This window comes from Carassius auratus, chromosome 28 (assembly GCF_003368295.1).
Source record: "Carassius auratus strain Wakin chromosome 28, ASM336829v1, whole genome shotgun sequence".
NCBI lineage: Eukaryota > Metazoa > Chordata > Actinopteri > Cypriniformes > Cyprinidae > Carassius > Carassius auratus.
In genome coordinates, this window is record NC_039270.1 from 4,037,966 (window position 1) to 4,059,905 (window position 21,940).

Sequence of the window (21,940 nt, forward strand, 5' to 3'; positions counted from 1 at the left end):
TGCTCTGAGTGTCTCTTCATGAGCATTTGACTGTTTGATTTGAGTCAAACTAGCGTCATATCACATTAACAGAACTGTAAAGGTATTCACGGTAACCCATCAAAATAAAAATCCAGTTTAATTTAAAGACAAGTATTTGCCAGAAATGTATTACTATTGTTCAGCAGCATGTACATAGCCTACTACTACTAAAATTAAACAAACATCATTTTTTTAAGGAATAATCACACATTTTTAATAGTAAATCCCCTTTATTTACCAAAAAACATTTTTACTTAATTTTCAATAATAATAAAAAATAAGGTTTTATGTCTTCATTTGTTAACCAGAAACTTGTAAGTACACAACAGAATTTCAGAGGGCGGAAAACATTTCATAAGGGTATTTTCAGAAAAAAAAAATAAATAATAAATTAAGTTGTTTTATGCATTAAGTTGTTTTATGTAACAATAGATAAAATTAAAAACATTTCATAGGGCTCTAAACATGTAATTTTTGTTTAACTTTTAGTAAATTGTTGTGTAAATGTATAAGTGTTATGATTTTAATTAATTAGACATGCTTTTTGATTAATACAATTAAATTTAACCATTAAAAAGGAGCTGAGAAAATTTCAAACAGAAACAAATGTAATCCAGGAAAATTTAAATGGACTTCGGGAAAAAATAAAACAATTTTCATAGGTCTCTAGGTGAGTGCTCCTAAATGTTTGCTAACTTTTTGAATTTGGGAGCACCAGTGCTACCAAGTAAAAAAGTTAATTTCGAGCTCTGCAGTTTGGAATTGATTTTGTTGGCGAAATAGAGCAATAGCAGGCAATACAATGTCTCAAAACGTAAGTCTCTTAACATTAACTTCTTGTATATCTGTTAACTTTGTATAAAATCAATATCTAATCATGCTAATCATGCTGATGTTTTGAAATGATATGCATTTTAATAGACTGAATCATGCAGTGAAAGAACGCATGCACACTAATCTAGCCTGACTTCACGTCATATATGCATGCACTCTCTATAGGTGTGTTTTGTTTTGATTTTCCAACATTTGATAATATCCAACTGCACATCATAAAACAACAATTACAAAATGTGTAGATTCGGTGGCAAATGCAGTTACCTGCAAACTCCATCCCACAGGCTTTACAGTGAATGCATCTCCGAAAACTGTACGCCTGGGCTGGTGGATCAACATTCACCATGTGATCGCCATCATTATTTGTAACATTAGGTGGTTCACCAAAAAAAATTGGTCAGTGTTTTTTTTTTCCCCTCTCTTCTTCAGCCCTTTACATTCCACATGACAGAGGAAAGCAGTGACTGGTTTATTGAAAGCTAATATTAAGGTTTGTGGAATTCTTCCCCTTAATTTCAACACCACAAAGTGTAGCCATCTACAGGTAAATGTATTATACAGCCTGTTTGGATTTAAACTAAACCACAACAGATTTTCCGCTTATTATGAAAACGAATACTAATTTTTGTTAATAACGTTTTTCTATAACTTTTGCTAGTTTCGTTTAGTTTTAGTTTTTCATTTATTATGAATTTTACATTATATTTCGGTTAACGAAAATGTTTTTTAACTTATAGTTTTAGTCTTAGTTTCAGTTTTTGTTTACAAAAATAACCTTGGTACGGACTAGGGCTGTCAAAAAAAAGTAATTGAATTTCGAATGTTCATCTAATTTAAAATAAAAATCCACATTCGAAAGAAAAAACGTTGCATTTGAATTTTAGGTGTCCATTAAGGAAGGCTGCCTTTTAAGCCCCGGGTAAACGTCACATTCTGTGTTCCGTTCCGTCTCGCGCACAGCCGTGTCCACGCAACTTTCAAAGGTGGACCAGCTTGACATCCAGGACCACTTTTGTCTCATCATTCACCTCGCGTGTCGTGCACCATCCACGCGGTCTCAAAAATTTGGCTGTACGCGGATCACGAAAATGACATAATGCGGAAGTATAGTTGACCTTTATCAGTGGCGCATGTGAAGCGATGATGATTTTAGGTTTATGTTAGCCTATTCAGTTGAAGCCAGTAGAAAAAAAGAGAACATCAATGTGGATTGGATCTTGTTTACATCAAAACTGAAACAAAGCCGTTAACACAGAATGCATATTTCAAACATTTTCTAGATGGACACCATTGGATTTGCTTGCTTACAAAGCCATGTACAATTTATGAAATTTCAACTTTTTTTTTTTAGCTAAGATCAAACATTTCATTGACATCGTGATGTGAGCATTTTAGACAGAAGCAATCAGGAATATATATTGGATTTTAATAATTGAACTAACAATACATCGAATCGCCCATTCACAGACAGTAACCTTTTGAAAGACAAGGAATCAGATCACCTTGAAAAAGGGAATAGACAACTTTAAGCAGCATTTAAATCTCAATAGAAAATAATACTTGCATGTAGTTCTCTTTGTGACCGCGCAAGACGAGAGTGCGCGTGTCGTTCTTTTGGAGCTGGGTGTGTTTTCTCGTGTCTTCCAGGGCGAACAGACTCGCACAAAGTTTTAAAGGTTCACCGAACGTGAAGTTACCAAAGAAATGATTCAGATTTCGTGTTCCTTGCGGAGGGAGAGGCGAATATGAGAATAAAACTTAGTAAAGAAAAGAAAAACAGAGATGAGAGCTCCCTAAGCAGCCATGAAACAAGACATTCTCTCAGACGGAGTGCTCCAAGACTAAGTATTTCACCCATCGGTTGCACGAACAACCAATGAACGTCCAACGATCTGAAGTGGGAAAAAGTTCCTTTGTCTCTGGAGAGACACCCACTCGAGTACATTATGGTGTTTTCAGAATTTAGCAGTTATATTCCAGCAAGATGGTAATTCAGGTAAAGGTAGGAGACACAAAGTTACATTCATATGCAGAAAAACTCACATTTAAAGGCCGTGTTGCAAGGTAAATTTTTTCTAAAGAATTTGTGCAATTTGCTTGTTGGTAATAAACATTTAAACTGTTATCCATTGTATTTTATGTTGTTGGGCATCACAAAACGGAATATAATACGGAAAAATATGTACCATCTTACAGCGTTCTCCATTCCCTCACAATGCATTGCATCACGTCACGTTGGGGAGAGAATTTACCAAAGCACGCCTTGACAGCATTGAGAGACGAGTAGTAGACGAGAGTTTTCAGATAGCGCAGATTATAGATAAATACATAGATATATATAGATAGATAGACTACATAGATAGACAGAAAGATAGAGAGATATCGACCAACAGTGACCCAAACGCACTCACTTCCACTACAGCACAAGCTTTTCAGCGCAGTTTCTTGGCAATTCCTCATTTGCCCTCTCAAGGCTGGCTCGATCGAAATGACATGGCTGTGGACCATCATAAATGTTGACTCTTGCCACCTTTTCCTCATCCCAGTCAGTCGCTATAGTTCTGATGCTGCGTTCCAGGCAGGTTTTTGAGCTCGTAATCACTATTTCATACCACTACTAACGACTTTGTAACTAGATTATTTATTTTACTGCAATGTTACATTGACCTAAAATAATTTTTTCAACATGTACCACTTGCATAAACACTGCGTCCATATGTAGTATTATTCGTAGGGGCTGTCATCGTTGTTTCGCGTGCTGTGTGACCTCGGAACTCGGAGTACATCGATCTAGTACGAGACACGAGTTCACGGGTGGGAAGTCATGGGTTTGATTGCCGTTCCAGTGCACTTTCACGGGTTTAAGGTTGGAAAAACACGGGTTACGGGTTGCCTGGAATGCGGCATCATACTAGGCTGAGGCTACCTTTCCCCGACTTCTCCCCAATGTGACGTCATCATCGAATTGTGTAAAAAAAACGTTAATACCAAAAACTTAGAGACATTTTAAAAATGATATACATATCTTGAGTGATTTATGTACCCATTAATCGAAAGTGGTGGTTAACCTGCAACATGGCCTTTAAAGTTTGATTAACACACGATAAAAATGCAGATTCTCCAATTGGATATGTTAAGACATCTAAGCACAAAAAGGAAGTTAATACATTTAAAATACATTTACTTTCCTTTTTCCTTACAAAAATTCTTAGCGAGCTGGGCTTTTTCTGTTTCTCCCAGTTGGGTCATAAAGTTTTATGACCTGGTCAGAGGTAGGGTTACAAAACCATGACTATTTGAGAACATTAATTAGGAGAAACATTTCCAAGTTACAAATCAGAAAATCATAACCATCTTAGAACAGGGCTAACCAGTTATGCAACGCACAAACCTTTCAAATACATCTTAGTAATGACCTACATGATGAGTGTAAAGAAACATTTGTGTGTGTGTGTGTGTTGTGGAATCTGGTTTAATTCTCCAGGTTTCTGGTTCTTGTTTTATTCTCCAGGTTACTGGTTCCTCTAGTTTTATTGTCAAAGTTTCTGGTTCCTCTGGTTTTATTCTGCAGGCCTCTGGCTCCTCGTGTTTTATTCTGCAGGTTTCTAGTTCCTCTTGTTTTATTCTCCAGGTTTCTGGTTCCTCTTGTTTTATTCTCCAGGTTTCTGGCTCCTCGTGTTTTATTCTCCAGGTTTCTGGCTCCTCGTGTTTTATTCTGCAGGTTTCTGGCTCCTCGTGTTTTATTCTGCAGGTTTCTGGTTCCCCCAAATGTCGACGTGTCCTTGAGCAAGACACCTAACCCCAGCTGCTCCCGGCGAGCTGGATGGTGCCTTGAATGGCTGACACCGCAGTCGGTGTATGATTGAGTGAGTGAATGGGTAAATGTGAGGCAACTTGTAAAGCGCTTTGGATTGCCATGGGATCTGTTGAAAGCGCTATATAAATGCAGTCCATTTACTTATTTGGTTTCATTCGTGTGAATCCTCTCATGTGTTTTCAGATGTGTCGAATCCCTGAATCTCTTGTCACAGTGTGAACACTTGTAAGGTTTCTCTCCAGTGTGGAGCCTCTCATGTGTTTTCAGATTTGATGAATCACTGAATATCTTGTCACAGTGTGAACACTTATAAGGTTTCTCTCCAGTGTGGATCCTCTCATGTGTTTTCAGATATGATGAATCACTCAATCTCTTGTCACAGTGTGCACACTTATAAGGTTTCTCTCCAGTGTGGATCCTCTCATGTGCTTTCAGAGTTGATGAATCACGGAATCTCTTGTCACAGTGTGCACACTTATATGGTTTCTCTCCAGTGTGAATCCTCTCATGTATTTTCAGACTTGATGACACACTGAATCTCCAGTCACAGTGTGAACACTTATAAGGTTTCTCTCCAGTGTGGATCCTCTCATGTGTTTTCATAGTTGATGAATCACTGAATCTCTTGTCACAGTGTGCACACTTATATGGTTTCTCTCCAGTGTGAATCCTCTCATGTATTTTCTGACCTGATGATTTACTGAATCTCTTGTCGCAGTGTGAACACTTATAAGGTTTCTCTACAGTGTGGATCCTCTCATGTGTTTTCAGAGATGAAGAATCATTGAATGTCTTGTCACAGTGTGCACACTTATAAGGTTTCTCTCCAATGTGAATCCTCTTATGCGTTTTCAGAGTTGATGAATCACTGAATCTCTTGTCACAGTGTGCACACTTATAAAGTTTCTCTCCAATGTGAATCCTCTCATGCGTTATCAGAGATGATGAATCATTGAATGTCTTGTCACAGTGTGCACACTTATAATGTTTCTCTCCAGTGTGAATCCTCTCATGCGTTTTCAGAGATGATGAATCATTGAATGTCTTGTCACAGTGTGCACAATTAAAAAGTTTCTCTCCAATGTGAATCCTCTTATGCGTTTTCAGAGATGAAGAATCATTGAATGTCTTGTCACAGTGTGCACACTTATAATGTGTCTCTCCAGTGTGAATCCTCTCATGCGTTATCAGAGATGATGAATCATTGAATGTCTTGTCACAGTGTGCACACTTATAATGTTTCTCTCCAGTGTGAATCCTCTCATGCATTTTCAGAGATGATGAATCATTGAATCTCTTGTCACAGTGTGCACACTTATATGGTTTCTCTCCAGTGTGAATCCTCTCATGCCTTTTCAGAGATGATGAATCACTGAATCTCTTGTCACAGTGTGCACACTTATATGGTTTCTCTCCGGTGTGAATCCTCTCATGTATTTTCTGACCTGATAATTTACTGAATCTCTTGTCACAATGTGAACACTTGTAAGGTTTCTCTCCAGTGTGAATCCTCTCATGTGCTTTCAGATGTGATGGATGACTGAATCTCTTGTAACAGTTTGAACACTTGTAAGGTTTCTCTGCAGTGTGAATGCTCTCATGTGTTTTCAAATATGATGAATAATTGAATCTCTTGTCACAGTGTGAACACTTATAAGGTTTCTCTCCAGTGTGAATCCTCTCATGCGTTTTCAGATATGATGAATAATTGAATCTCTTGTCACAGTGTGAACACTTATAAGGTTTCTCTCCAGTGTGAATCCTCTCATGTGTTTTCAGATTTGATTTATCACTGAATCTCTTGTCACAGTGTGAACACTTATAAGGTTTCTTTCCAGTGTGGAACCTTTCATTTCTTTTTATATATACTCTTTCACCAGTATGTATTTTCTGATGTACTTTCAAACTTTGTAGAGGCAAAAAACTCTTACTACACAAATAACATGGATGTGGTTTCTCCTTTGCATGAACTTTCAAGTGTTTCTTCAGAAGTGAAACCCATAAAAACATTTTACCGCATTGATCACATGCATGCTTCTTGTCTGCAGTGTGGATGTTCATGTGTATATTAAGGTTTGATGATTGTGTGAAACTCTTCCCACACTGATCACAAGTGAATGGTTTCTCTCCAGTATGAATTCTCATGTGATGCTCAAAACCTGTTTTGTCTGTGAATCTCTTTCCACACTGAGTGCAGCGGAAGGACTTCTTTGCTCTTTTTTTCTTTAAATCTTTCTGTTTGCTTTGAGAGAAACCCAAAGGTTTTCCTCCAGTTTTGACGTGATTTTTCTCCTCAACTTCACTTGATTCTTCATTCTCCTCTTTTTCTTCAATTAACTCTGAAACAAAAGTAAAAATTATTTATTTTTGGTAACTTGTTAAAAACTTAAATGTTTAACATCTGTAAGTCTGCGATTAATTTTATTTTCTTCAGATTGAATGGGGACAACTTGATAAACATAAAATCAACATTAAGTTATTTTTTCAATGCCCTCTGCATATTTTGAAGCATCGTTTTTTAGAGTTAATTTCAAACGGCCGTAAGATTAACTTATCAACTTTCAATAATTTTATCACTTCTTATAATTCCAGGAAAATTGTTTCTGGCCATGAAACTATTCTCCTGTCCTTATAAAATTTAGGTTAATGAAAAGTAACAAATAAGCTTTGTAGCTGAGATCAAACATTTCATTGACTTTGTGATGTTAGCATTTAGACAGAAGCAATCGGGAATATATATTGGATTTTAATGGTGAAATAATAATACACAGAACTACGATTCACAAAGAGTAAATATGCGTATAACAATACAAACAGTAAAAACAATTCAAGACAAAACGGATAATCGATGAGAGAGAGAGAGGATGAAAGGGTAAGCAAGAGAAAGTGAAACAGAAATAGGCTAGATCACAAAATGATCGCCTAGTATGGCAAAATCACAGACAGTAACCTTTTGAAAGAGAACAAGGAATCAGATCACCTTGAAAAAAGGGAATAGACAACCTTAAGCAGTATTTAAATCTCTATAGAAAATAATACTTGCATGTGGTTGTGTTTGTGACTGTTCTTTTGGAGCTGGGCGTGTTCTCTCATGTCTTCCGGGGCGAGCAGACTCGCGCAAAGTTTTAAAGGTTAACTGAACGTGAAGTTACCAAAGAAATTATTCAGATTTTGTCTCCCTCGTGGAGGGAGAGGCGAATATGAGAATACAACTTAGTAAAGGAAAGAAAAGAAAAACGGAGATGAGAGCTCCCTAAGGAACCATGAAACAAGACGTTCTCTCAGATGAAGTGCGCTGAGAACGTTCTGTGTCAGTCTTCTTATGGAGTGACTTGGTTCATGCCTCTGTTCGCGCGAACAACCAGTGAACGTCCAAAGATCTGAAGCAGGAAAAAGTTCCTTTGTCTCTTACGCAAGTAAGTTTTGGTGTTATCAGAATTCAGTAGTTATATTTCAGCAAGATGGTAATTCCAGAATAATACATTTTCTATGTATGAGTGGTTCATTCAAAACAAGACGGTTAATGAGATACCAAGAATGGCAGGTAAAGGTAGAAGAAACTTAAAGTTACATACATATGCATAATACACACATTCAAAGTTTGATTAACACACGATAAAACTGCAGATACTTCAATTTGATATGGGAAGACATCTAAGCACTAAAAGGAAATACAGTTAATACATTTAAAAGGTACTTTCCTTTTTCCTTACAAGAATTCCCAGAGAGCTGGGCTCTCCTGTTTCTCCCAGTTGGGTCATAAAGTTTTATGTATAATAACACAGTTAATGGCTGGTACACGGCCACATGCTCTTCTCATAAATGAGAGATTAACTCTTTCTTGGCATTACAAATAAAGTAAAGACAAAATTATATTATATTGCACACATATAGGCTGTTCAGATTACTTGTTAAAGTGCAATGACATACCTTATATCTGCACACGATGTAGGTCTGTTTGTGGATGGAGACTTTGTAACGGCCAAAACTATGTATTTTGCATGCATCACATTATAGTGCGGTGTGTATGAAAATAATAACAAGACGGCAGAGTGAACTTATCATATCAAAGTGTTTCTCACGTAGTCTTAACTTATAACACACACTATGTGGTGATGACATAGAAGTACTACGTGAGAACCACTATGGATGATAAATTCACTCTGCCGCCTTATTATTTTTATGCACTCCGCACTATAATGTGAAGCATGCAAAATATTATAACATCCTATTATGCTTTTTCACTTTTTGAATTTTAGTCAGTGTGTAGTGTGTATGTTTGGGCATAACTAACATCTAAAATGTTAAATAATCTCCAAAGTGAACCATTTCATTTTTTAAAAATCCCTTTTTACTACAATAAACATCTTGTTTGGACTACAGCATTGTTTTCCAAAACAATATAAAATTGATCTGGCAATATTGATGCCATCCTTATCAGAAGGAACTTGCTGTTTTGGCAAGGGGCGAACAGTACTGAAAAACCGTCTGAGCTGTTCACCAATCACAACACACTGGGACAGCTAACCAAACACATTTTGTTTTTCGGAAGGCAGGTCTTCATCAAACCCTGAACTAATCGAGACATTTGTGACGAGCTGGAGAGAAAGGTATTGTAATAATGTAAATTATGTGAAAAATAATGTGTTTTTCGAACCACCAAGCATGAGAGCATTTTCTAGTACACCCCCAAAACAAGTTCAAGACATTGTAAAAGAGCATAATAGGACCCCTTTAACCACTCCTATCCAACCAGGTATTGAAGTTAGAAATCCCTGACCACTAATTAACATACTTTGTCAATAAGATAAAAGTGGGTTTTGTTTAAAGTTACTATTTTCCATGCACATAGATCTTTGATATGAATATTTTTGGTAACTAAATATCGCCAGCTAAAAAGTAACTAGTAACTTGTACTCTGATTATTTTTTGAGAGAAGTACATTTTACTTTTACTTAAGTACTGTTTTGACAGCAGTACATAAACTTTATATACATAAATTATATATATATATATATATATATATATATATATATATATATATATATACACATACACACACACACACACACACACACACAGTAAAAAAGGTTGGGTTGTTTTTTAACCTAACCTTTGGGTTACACATATTGGGTCAATGTGTTGGGTTATCTTAAAATTTGTTGGGTCATTTTTTTTCGTCGTTGGGTTATTTTTAGTTATAACCCAACTGTTTCCGGCATCAAATTTTACTAATAATAATAAACTTTATTTTATAAAGCGCCTTTAAAGGCTACTTCTCAAAGCGCTGTACACAAACAAGCAATACAAAGCTCAAACAATAAAAGTAACATCAACAATCAAATGCTAATTTAAAAAAATAAGTCTTAAGTCTACCTTTAAAAATGTCATAGCCCTGTGCTTCCCTAAGATCAGGAGGCAGAGAATTCCGACAGGAGCATATGAAGAAAAGGCCCTGTCACGTAAGCGTGTTTGAGGAACAACCAACAAGTTGGATTGAGAAGAACGCAGTCTCCGAGTTGGGGTATAGGAAGTTAACAACTCAGATAAATTATAAGGGGCCAAGCTATGCAATGCTTTATATGTCAGCATCATCATTTTAAAATCTACTCTGAATCGGACTGGGAGCCAGTGTAAGGACTCCAAAACCGGAGTGATGTGATTGCATACCCTGGACCCAGTCAATATCCTGGCGGCCGAGTTTTGTACATATTGTAGTTTGTTAAAGGGAGGGTGAAATGCTCGTTTTCACTCAATATCCTGTTAATCTTGAGTACCTATAGAGTAGTACTGCATCCTTCATAACTCCAAAAAGTCTTTAGTTTTATTATATTCATAAGAGAAAGATAGTCTGTACCGATTTTTCCCGGAAAAACACGACCGACTGGAGGCGTGACGTGTGGGCGGAGCTAAAGAATCACGAGCGCGAGTAGGCTTTTGCGTTGAGAGCGTTTGGAAGCTGTGACATTACCGTGAGGAAAAAAACATCATCCCCAACAAACCATGGCTAACAGTCAAATTCAGCGTATATTTATGATCCAGAATCAGATCCAGAGGCTGAAATTTAACAAGAGCAGCATCAGCAACGACGTCTCTGTGGTATGTACTGATACTGTATATATTTGCTTAGCGGTTTTGGAAAATGACTAAGTTCCACTTTGTCGTCTTTTTTTTTTTTTAAGCTGTACATGTGGAAAGTGCAGTTTGATGACAACTTCGCATGTTGTTTACTTGATGTGCTTACGTGCCGATAGCTAAGTTAACAACACAGAGATATTTGAAGCAGTTTTACTCGTGCAGTTTGATGACAACATCGCATGTTGTTTACTTGATGTGCTTACGCGCCGATAGCTAAGTTAACAACACAGAGATATTTGAAGCAGTTTTACTCACCGCATGCGGTTCCAACACACGATCGTGACCCTTTTCGTTGGGACTGCATTATCCTTAAGAAATAAACGATTTGCAAATCCAGCGTCAAACTGGGCCTTGTTTGTAAAACAAGCATCTTCGAAATGCAGGGGAACAAACACAAACACTTGCACAACTCCGTTGATGCTCTGTAAAAATAAACTCCATCCACTGGTCCCTTAATGCTGTTTTTCTTTTGGTAATCTGTGCAGGGTTGTCTTGCCCTGGCAACCAAAAACACACTCCTTTTTGTGACATTTTGCGACGCTCTCGCTCTGATCAGTGAATGTCTTTTGTGCTCTCAGTGCTCTGCTATACGGGAGCACGCGCTCTTCCAGCAGAAGTGTCCTTAGGACCCATATAAGGAAATTCCGCTCCATCTAACATCACACAGAGCCATACTCGAAAAAAAACTTTCCGAAACTTGTGACAAACCAGAAGGAGTATTTTTGGAACAGAAATACTCCTTCAAACATACAACTTAATTTTTGAAACTTTGTCCATGTTTAGCATGAGAATCCAACTCTTTAACAGTGTAAAAAACTCAGTATGCATGAAATAGCATTTCACCCCCCCCCCCTTTAAGTGTGGATTTAGAGACTCCGGCTAGAAGGGCGTTACAGTAATCTATCCTAGAGATGACAAAGGAATTCATCAGCTTTTCAGCTACTGAGAAATTTAGCATAGGATGTAATCTAGCTATATTTCTGAGGTGAAAAAAGGATGATTTAAATGTACTCTGGACGAAAGAATCAAATGAAAGCCTGGTATCAAAAAGTAACTCCAAGATTCCTCACTTTAGCTTGAGTAGCCAAGACAGAGCCATCAATAGTCAAGGATAAGGAACCAGCTTTTGAAATTTGATGACGGGAACCAATAAGCATAACTTAAGTTTTACCACTATTCAGACACAAAAAATTTGTACTCATCCATTCCTTTATCTCAGAAACACAGCCGGACAGAAAATCAACATCAAGATGTTCACCAGACTTTGAGTGTATATAAATCTGCATATCATCAGCATAAAAGTGATAATGAAGGCCAAGCGATCGCAACAACTGTCCAAGTGGTGCCAGATAAATATTAAAAAGCAGAGGGCCCAGGACTGAGCCCTGAGGAACCCCAGTGAAAACAGAGCTAATCTCAGACCTGAAACCACCCATGGAAACGAACTGAGAACGGTCTGTAAAATAGGATTTAAACACCTTCAAAGCTGTCCCAGACACACCAAAATCTTGTTCAAGGCGGGCGAGTAATAGACTATGATCAACAGTATCAAAGGCTGCTCTTAAATCAAGAAGGATGAGAATGGAAATTACACCAGAGTCAGAAGCCATCAACAAATCATTGGTAACTCTGACCAAAGCCGTTTCAGTACTGTGGAATTTATGAAAACCTGACTGAAGAGGATCAAACAGGTTATTAATTGCGAGATGGTTACGTAGATGAAAGGCAACAACACGCTCAAGTATTTTTGCCATGAACGGAAGGTTGGAGATACGTCGAAGATTTTTGAAATCCTCCAGAGTAATATTTTCTTTTTTGGTACTGGGGTTACAGCAGCAATCTTTAATGCTGCTGGAACCTCCCCCATCTGCAATGAATCATTCATAATACTAAGGACAGTAGGGCTCAAAACATCGAAACAAGATTTAAATAAGCTAGTGAGAGGAAAACCAGTAAACCCAGATGAACAGAGAAGTGAGACAATGGGAGCAGATGCAACAGAAATGTGTATGCGAACACTATCAATTTTAGAGTAAAAGAATTTAAGAAAAGAATCACATAGCTGTTGAGAAACAGGCAAGGTGGTGGCAGCATCAACTTTAACGGTCCAGTCAGAGACTCAGTGCGGACATCAGCGTCAGCCTGCCTGACTATGAAGGGTAAGTAACTGTTAATATAAACGTTTGATGTATATAACTGTTATAACATAAAGTTTGTGTCTGATACGTTAATTTTTTTTAATACATTAAAAAGTTTGTGTTCCCTTTAGTCCGTTTGTTTCCCCCAGAGAATTAGATCGATTGTAAATGAATGCTATTCCTGTTTGTTCGCCAGCATTAATACATTAAAAGATTTAATGTTTAGACAAGCATTACTTATAGTTAATAAAAATTGTCTGGTGAAATGTGAAAGTTTGACGAAATCATTAGAATTAAGCAAGAAAGCTTTATTTATACTAGTGCCCCAAATTTACATAACGTTAACATTACTCTTACAACCAACCTTTAAGTCATATGCATTTTAGCGGACCAGCACTAATTAATTGTACAGTAAAAGTGTTTTTATGGTTTATTCATATTGAATATTCTTATGCATCTATTAGAATACCCTATAATTACAGCAATTTCTCTTATGAAGCTAGATTGATTGACATGTTTTTTTTAATGTGTTTTGCTAAATGTGTTATACTTCTGTTTTATACAATGGACTTTTTTGTGAAGAAAAAATTGCAACAATAGAATTTCTGCCTGTTAATTGAAACATTTCAAGGTAACCTATTTAAATTAATGATACATAAGTTTTCAATTTTACTTAGACTTATGACTTCCAAAAATGAGGTGAAATAAGTGTATTGCCGCATTCCGTCCAACAAAGCTTCCTTTCACTTACAGTGTACTTTTGTTCCTCCCTACAAGTCCAAATCAGTTTAAGGGTAAAGGGTGGTAAAATTTACTCACATTAGCCGCAAATATTGGCACAAATTTTCTGGAGGGAAATCCACTGACCGACATCTCATGAAGCACGTTTAGTCCAACGAAACAATAACGTTGTAATATGGATCATAATTACTTTGTTTACGTTTCAGTTCTTCAGCGACAGAACTGCTTGTGTCCGTTATGGAATAACTCACGGTCAGAAACTGTGTCTTGGTAGTAAAAAAACGGCATGGTTTAGCAGTGTACAGTGTCACAAACAGAATGAGATGATCCACCGGAAAAAAGAATGAATGAAAGATAGTATATTTGAAGTTTGGCGCTCCCTCGTGACGCGCTGTGACGCACCTGTCAGCTGATGGAGGCGGAACTTATAGCGATCGCCTTTTTCTTTCTTTTATTTTTCAACAGTTTTTATATGAGACATTATATGACATATTTTATATGTGTGAGAGTGTGTTTTATGTTGAATGTGAATGTATCTGCATGATTACCATCTGTTTGAGTGCAAATCAGCCCAAATCAGCTCACTATTACTGTATGATCACGGCTATCAAAGTGAACGCGTCTATATGAATAGAGAGAGTGGATTATTTACTTTATGGCACATTTGTGTTATTACCATCTGCATAAGTTGCCATCAGCACATCAGCACTTATTTGCATCGTAATTCATTGTAAATACTGCATTTCTAGCAATCTCAGGATGTTCTATATTGGCAAACAAAGTTAAATCTTTTTATATTTTTCTTATTATTCTTATTGTATTTTTCTAGTGCTCAAGTAAATCACTTTTATGATGTCCAAGTTTCTGTCTAGTGTTTTATAACTGAAAAAAAAAAACTATGCAGTGGTATGATTACTGACTTAATAGTTTGTAGAAGCCTTCAATACTATTGTGAAAAAGAGTCTCATTTTTCTTGATATCTTATACAGATTTGAAATATAAACTCATGAGACATCTGACTTTCAACCCAATACTTTTCTAGATTGCTCCAGGACTCATTTCATAGATTTTTATTAGGGATGGGTGTTTTCCGCAGATATCACATTTGAATATTTGAGCTCACAAAAAAAAAGAATATTCGATTATTTAGATTAAGTTTAATGAGACAGACGTTATTTTCAGCAACATTTATTGTTTCCTCATTTTGAACAAGCTTACACAGAATAAGCTTGAACATTACATATCGTGTTTTGTAGCTGAAAACCTTTAACAATGCGTGCAAACAAACAAAAATACAGATTAAAAACAAAACAAAAAGTGAACAAAAAAAGTGAACAAAGAAAAAACGTACAGCAGCCTGCAGCAATTAGGCTATTGTAGAACGTTGCCTACACTTTTAAACTTTTAAACTGTCAGCAAATCTTGATTGTTTTTTTTTTCTATTGTTTTACATGTTCTTGTTAAGAAATACGGACATGTAAACATGGTCGGGGGAAAGTTGGCTCCTTAGTCTGTTAACAATAAGGCCGACCACGGAAAAACGTGGTCTGACGGCATTGTCGGGACTTACAAATAACGGTGTGCTAAGCAAATAAGTTTTATGAAGCGCTTCATGTTTTCGTTTCAACACTTAATGGGATCCTCATCTCGTGGAATACATGGCTCCAGCAAGAACTGTTCCCACTCGTCTCGGCTGGACTCTCTGTATAATCTTCGCTGAAGAACTGGCTCAGCCTTTTCCCGATGAGTGGGCATTGCATCCTCTTCATCCACACCACTCGCTTTAAGGAAAGTGTTCTGATAATGTTAAAAAAAGTTTTTTTTTCTTACTTCTCTCATGTTTTCGTCGAGAAACCTGAGATGTTTGTGCCAAGGGTCTAGGCCGTTGCTTAGTAACGGCAGACGACTCAGGAGCGCTTCTCCCCAAGCGCTTTGGAGAAGGAGAAAGCAACGCACCCATAGTGTTTTCCATGCGTTTTTAGGCACGATATGTGAACGGCCCCTTATTCATTCATGAATTATTTGTTACATCTTCAAATATGCCGTGGAGAATCACAGAACGTGACCAAATTAGGTTTCATTGTGAACTTTTTTTTTTTTTTTTGAAATTTGAATAACATTTTTATTTATCTAATAATAAGAGCAGAACGAATATTCAAATGTTCGAATATCCATGCACACCCCTAATTTATATATCAAATAAAAAAATTATTTAAGTGTGAAAAAAAAAAAAAATCAATGCACTTCAGTGTCTATAACTTTTAATATTTTTGAGCATTATCAAATCTGGTTGATAAAAGTAAAGCCCAAAGGGTCTTCTTTCCAAAGACACCAAAATTATGTTTGTAACACACTGAAGTAGGAAACTGTTACAATTAAAAGTGCGGTAGAACACTTACTGCTGAGTCTCGTAATGGACCCCCCATGGCAGGGTTAAAACCCTTCCTGCCATCTGCACCATACCACACAAATGGAAAAAAGGTGTGCACATCATACACGGAAATGAAGCGGTCCTTCATTGACATTCAAACTGTTAGTAAAAGCAACACTTAAAATTGCATTGCCCTGTGTAGTCAAGTCAGCTTTATTTTTTTTTTGGTATAAGACAAGTTGTACAATACAAATCGTTCCAAGAAGATATATAAAAAAAAAAAGACAATTTTATTTTTTGGGTGTATTATCACTTTAACCAATTTAAAATTCGCTATAGCTTTTAACTTATTTAAATTAACTCATTTGTAAAGTAAGTGTATCAATGAAATATCATCACAATGCATGTTAATTGAACTTTTTTTTAAATTCTTTTAAGGTTGGCACTAATTAGTGCTGTACTTGAATCATGAGACAAGCCAGAATCCACATGTCCTGGTGCTTGGTGACAAGGAAAACTTTTAAAATATTATTTTATTAAAAGTTTTTATTATTTTTAGACAGGGAGGCTATGGACCAGAAGACGATACTAAAAGCAGTCGATCTGTGCTTCAAAATTTTCTTTGTATATGACATCTACTACCTAATCAGTAAAAAACTTTTTTATCATCAGTAGCCCCAGCAGTATATTTTATATTATTATTACTTGATTTTATTATTATTTTTTGTTTTATAATTATATTTTATATTCATTTTATTTGAAAGTCGTATTATTTGCCAAGTATGGTAACCCATATTCGGAATTGGTGCTCTGCATTTAACTGATCCAAGTGCACACACAGAGCAGTGAGAAGTGAACACACCCGGAGCAGTGAGCAGCTATAGATCCAGCGCCCAGGGGGCAACTGGGGGTTCAGTGCCTTGCTCAAGGGCACTTCAGCCATGAGTATTGAGGGCGAAAGAGAGCACTGTTCATACACTCTCCCCCACCTACAACTCCTGCCAGCACCGAGACTCAAACCTGCGACTTTCGTGTTACAGGTCCAACTCTCTAAACATTAGGCCATAGCTGTGAACTGTATTTGCACATTTGTGTGTTTTGACATGAATATGAATTGACACATTTGTACATCTTGAAAATGTCAGTTGTATTTTTACACATTCTTGTACATTTAAATAATATGTTTTAAAATATATTTGTAAATGTGTTATAAGCATATTAAAATTAAATCTGTAATTTACAACAAAGTTGTTTCAAAATATGGTTGTATTAAGTAATTTTTAATAAAAATACTGATGTAAATATGAATGATTAACTTAACTGTTGGGTAACTTTTAACCCAACATTTGCCGTGTGTGTGTGTGTGTGTGTGTGTGTGTGTGTGTGTATGTATGTATATATATATATATATATATATATATATATATATGTATGTATGAAGAGTTTGATTCCAAAACGCGATAAACGGCAATTTATACAAAAACGAGTTACCGCCAAAACAAGCTTCCCATTGACTCTCTATTCAAAGTTTGATAATCAGTTTTTAACAAAACGCGATATCCGCCATGTTTCACTGCCCTGTTTCTTCCCTTTTTTCCTCAAACAGAGACAAACGCCAGTCCTGTTTTTCCTAAAAAAGCCCTACAGTTCCATTCGACCAATCACCGCGCACCATTCCATGACGCAAACTGACGGTAAACACTCGCCTCAGACTTTTAAGTTTTTATATAGGCTACTAAAATGAATAACTTTGATGGTATTGAGGAGCCAATGGTCGTGTCGTCTGTGGGAAAGAAGCGGAAGGGGTCAAAAGACAACCACGCAAGGGAAGTCAGAAATAGAGTCAGAAACTCAGGCGGTGGCAAAATACCGGCGATTGCTTGTTCTCACAGTGAAAAAAAAAAGGTTTGTCATGCCGACAAACTGACAGCTGACGATCTTGTAAAAAACTTTGACATTCTCTACTGTCATACTACGAAGGCCGAACAAGACCAAGCAATTTTGCACCTGATAACAGTAAAACGGGTACAGCAAAGACGTCCCAAGGTGGGAATTGAAGAGGCACAGGAGAGGGAGATCACGAACAAGTTCTACTTGCTCTCCAAGGATCATCCCACAGAGGTTCCTATCTGCAAGGCAACTTTCTGTGCAGTGCTGGGTTTATTTGTTTTATTTCATAAATAAATAAATAGATAGATAGATAGATAGTCGTTGCAGGTATTGGCAAAGATAGAGTAGCCCGAGTGGCAAGATATTATGCAGAGAATGCTGAGGCCAGACCAGAACATAGGGGTGGTGCTAGCAAAGTTACAGAAAATGAAGAAAAGAATAAGAAGAAACTTGTGATGGATCACATTCAAACATTCACTTGTAGGGCAAGCCACTATGGCAGAAGAGGAGCACCTGGGCGGAAATACCTTCCCAGTGACCTCAGCATAAAAAAAATGCATGAATTGTTCAAGCAGCAAAATCATGATGCTGTTAGCTACTCTCTCTATTACAGTGTTTTCCGATACAGTCTCAACCTTGCATTTGGACATCCAGCCACCGACGAGTGTTCTACATGTGCAAAGTTTCATCTCACAGTAAAGAACCCCAGCTTGCCCGAAGAGGAGAAGCGTACAGCATCAGCATCTTTCATTTTGCATCGCAGACGAGCAAGGGTGTTTTATGATTTGCTTGGGCAAAGTGACAATGCAGCATTGACAGTCTGCTTCAACATGATGGAGAATCTGGTACTCCCAAAAACCCCCATTGGTCAGGCGTACTACTCCCGCCAGCTCTACATGTACATCTTTGGTGTTGTTGTCCATGCTGGGAAATGCAGCAAGCAAAGCAAGGATGACATCCATCTTTACACATGGATGGAACACAAGAACAGAAAAGACAGTAATTTGACTGCTTCTGCTCTGAACCACTGTTTTGTTTTCGGCAGCCATTGAATGTTGCACTTTGCAATGTTCAGAAGTTGAGATTATTCAGTGATTCCTGTTTTGGACAAAACAAAAATGTGAATGTTCTGTCAATGCTGTTTGCTTTAACAAAGCAGAATTGTCCTAATATGATCACGGAATATGTGTTTCCCATCAGGGGACACAGTTTCCTTCCTGTTGACCGCGTTTTTGAGAGGATTGAGCAGCAGATTCGAAAGCACAATACCAACCTCATGCCAGAAGAGTATGACATTTTGAGGAACCATGGACATGTCCATGTCTACGGCCAGGACTGGCAAGCTTATGATTTGAAGAAGGCAACACAGGTTTTTGTAAAGCCACAGAAGTCATTCAAGCTCAGTGATGCTAGAATGCTGGAACTCAGGAATGACAAACTTGGATTAAAGACTATGTACAACAGTGACTTCTGCTATCACTCGGTTTTGAAGCGAGGACAGAACTGGGCAAACTTCAAGCCGAGTCAGCTCCCAAATGTAAGCACAGTGAAGGATGCAAAAAGAAAGGATGTGCTTAACTTGCTTGCTGAAATTGGTGCCAGTGCCACTGTGCGTGCCTTCTATGATGGAGCACTCATTGTAAATGATGCCGACCATGACAGCCCTGAAGAATAATTCTGCCGATTGAGCCTTTTGAGTTCATGGTTTCAGTGCATAATAAGTGTGTGTGAACACGTGTGTGTGAGAAATACCTGAGCAAACAGGAGGAGGAGTTAAGTGAGTGCGGAGAAAGTCTGTGTGTGGTTGGGTGTGTCTAGATAATGGCACTTCACAATGGCACTGAATTGTAGTTGTCCATAATAAATAGATAGATAGATAGATAGATAAATAAATACATAGATAAATAGATCGATAAATAAATAGATAAATAAATAAATAACAAGCACTACAACATGATTAATGTATTTCATATATCTGTGTTCCACTATAAGAAATTTGTTCAAGTTGGCAGTATGTAAATCGACTGTCATGGTTGCTTATAGTCTAGTTATGTTGCACAATCTCACACAGATGTATTGTTTATTTAAAGTTATATTTTGCACAGAAATATTGTTATGTTTTTTAATGACACAGAAATATTGTTTTTATGAGCATGTTTTTATGAAGCATTGTGATGGATGTATTTTTTAGAAATCTGTTGTCCACGTTTGGGATTTGTATAGATAACTTACTATTTAATACTATTTAACTTAATAATTGCACAGTTTCGTACATTGTTTTGAAAATTTTATGAATGTAGTGTACAGAATAACAAGATAAACGCAACAGAAACAAAATTTTGCTCTAATGTTACGTATGAGTTCAGGATGAATTTGAAATGTTGCTATTAACAGCATTAATATCAGACTGAAATGAATGCAATCTGAAAAAGGCAGCGAGATGAATGTACTTTTAAAAATTGGTTTAATGGTTTAATATAAGTGATGTTGTTCAAGTTTTGGGGTTTGTCATATGTATAGACAACCTTTCCTTGTTATTCATTGTTATGTCTTTGCTCAATTTCATACAGAAAGTGAGTTTTTGTTGATGAAATGGATTTGTAGCATTTTGGGGAAAAACGTGTCATGGATATATTGCATTTTGGAGAAAAAAAATGTCTTTGTTTAATAAATGTTTAAAATCAAAATATGGATTTGATTTTTTTATGTTATTACAAACTCATAATGATATATTATGGTTTGAAACAGAAAATAACAGTTTTCATACAAACAGTCTTTTGGGAAAGAAAATGCCTTTTTTCTCAATTTAACAATTTTGGATTTATAGCGTTTTGGAACCAAACTCTTCATATATAGATAGATAGATAGACACACACACACACACACACGGCAGGGCCCCAAAACACCAGATAAGTAAAACTTTGTAAGCCTAAATGTAACATTACCACAAACAGACATTAAAGATAAATAAAGAATACTTTGTAAGCCTAAATGTAACATTACCACAAACAGACATTAAAGATAAATGAAGAATACACACCAACCTCTTTCTGGTTCCTCGTGTTTTATTCTCCCGTTTTCTGGTTCCTCGTGTTTTACTCTGCAGGATTCTGGTTCCTCGTGTTTTATTCTCACGGTTTCTGGTTCCTCGTGTTTTATTCTCCAGGTTTCTGGTTCCTCTTGTTTTATTCTCCAGGTTTCTGGTTCCTCTTGTTTTATTCTCCAGGTTTTTGTTTCCTCGTGTTTTATTCTCCAGGTTTCTGGTTCCTCGTGTTCTATTATCCAGGTTTCTGGTTCCTCGTGTTTTATTTTGCAGGTTTCTGGTTCCTCATGTTCTATTATCCAGGTTTCTGGTTCCTCGTGTTTTATTCTGCAGGTTTCTGGTTCCTCGTGTTTTATTCTCCAGGTATCTAGTTCCTCATGTTTTATTATCCAGGTTTCTGGTTCCTCTTGATTTATTCTCCAGGTTTCTGGTTCCTCGTGTTTTATTCCGCATTTTTCTTGTTCCTCATATTTTATTCCCCATGTTTCTTGTTCCTCGTGTTTTATTCTCCAGGTTTCTGGTTCCTCGTGTTCACTCTCCTCTTTAACAAACATAATTTTCACAGCAGCAGATCTCAGTTCAGCTGATACTCCTCCAGATATTCCTGCATGTTTCAAAACTTCGACTACTGTGAAGATGAAAATATTACAGGTACACCTATTTACTGAACTGATTAAGAAACTGTATTTTTCTCTTAAAAGAAACGTTTCTAAGTGTTTGTATTAAGGGAGCATGCCGACAAAACAACAACAGAGAGCGCGGCGAAAATAGTTCTTCCTCCTCTGAGGTTTATTGGTGTTTGTAAAACAAACGAATGTGTGTAGCGCCTTCCGCTGGACTGGAGAGTGCGAGACGCAGAACAAAAACACCCCAGACAGCACACATACGTTGTGCCGATGTCGGCACGGTATCGCTCAGGGAGCGTTTGATAGGAAAGATTTCGCCGC

General features: G+C 37.0%; 1 protein-coding gene across 1 annotated transcript; it reads right to left on the reverse strand.

Annotated features, from left to right (window-relative positions):
- Positions 1-4,813: 4,813 nt before the first annotated feature.
- On the reverse strand, positions 4,814-21,050 carry LOC113047437 (zinc finger protein 845-like). Its single transcript, XM_026208803.1, has 2 exons — positions 20,995-21,050; positions 4,814-7,011 (listed from the first exon to the last, which is right to left on the reverse strand). Exon 2 carries the CDS (start codon positions 6,815-6,817, stop codon positions 4,814-4,816), a length of 2,004 nt encoding a protein of 667 aa, XP_026064588.1. The 5' UTR covers positions 6,818-7,011; positions 20,995-21,050.
- Between the last annotated feature and the right edge of the window lie 890 nt (positions 21,051-21,940).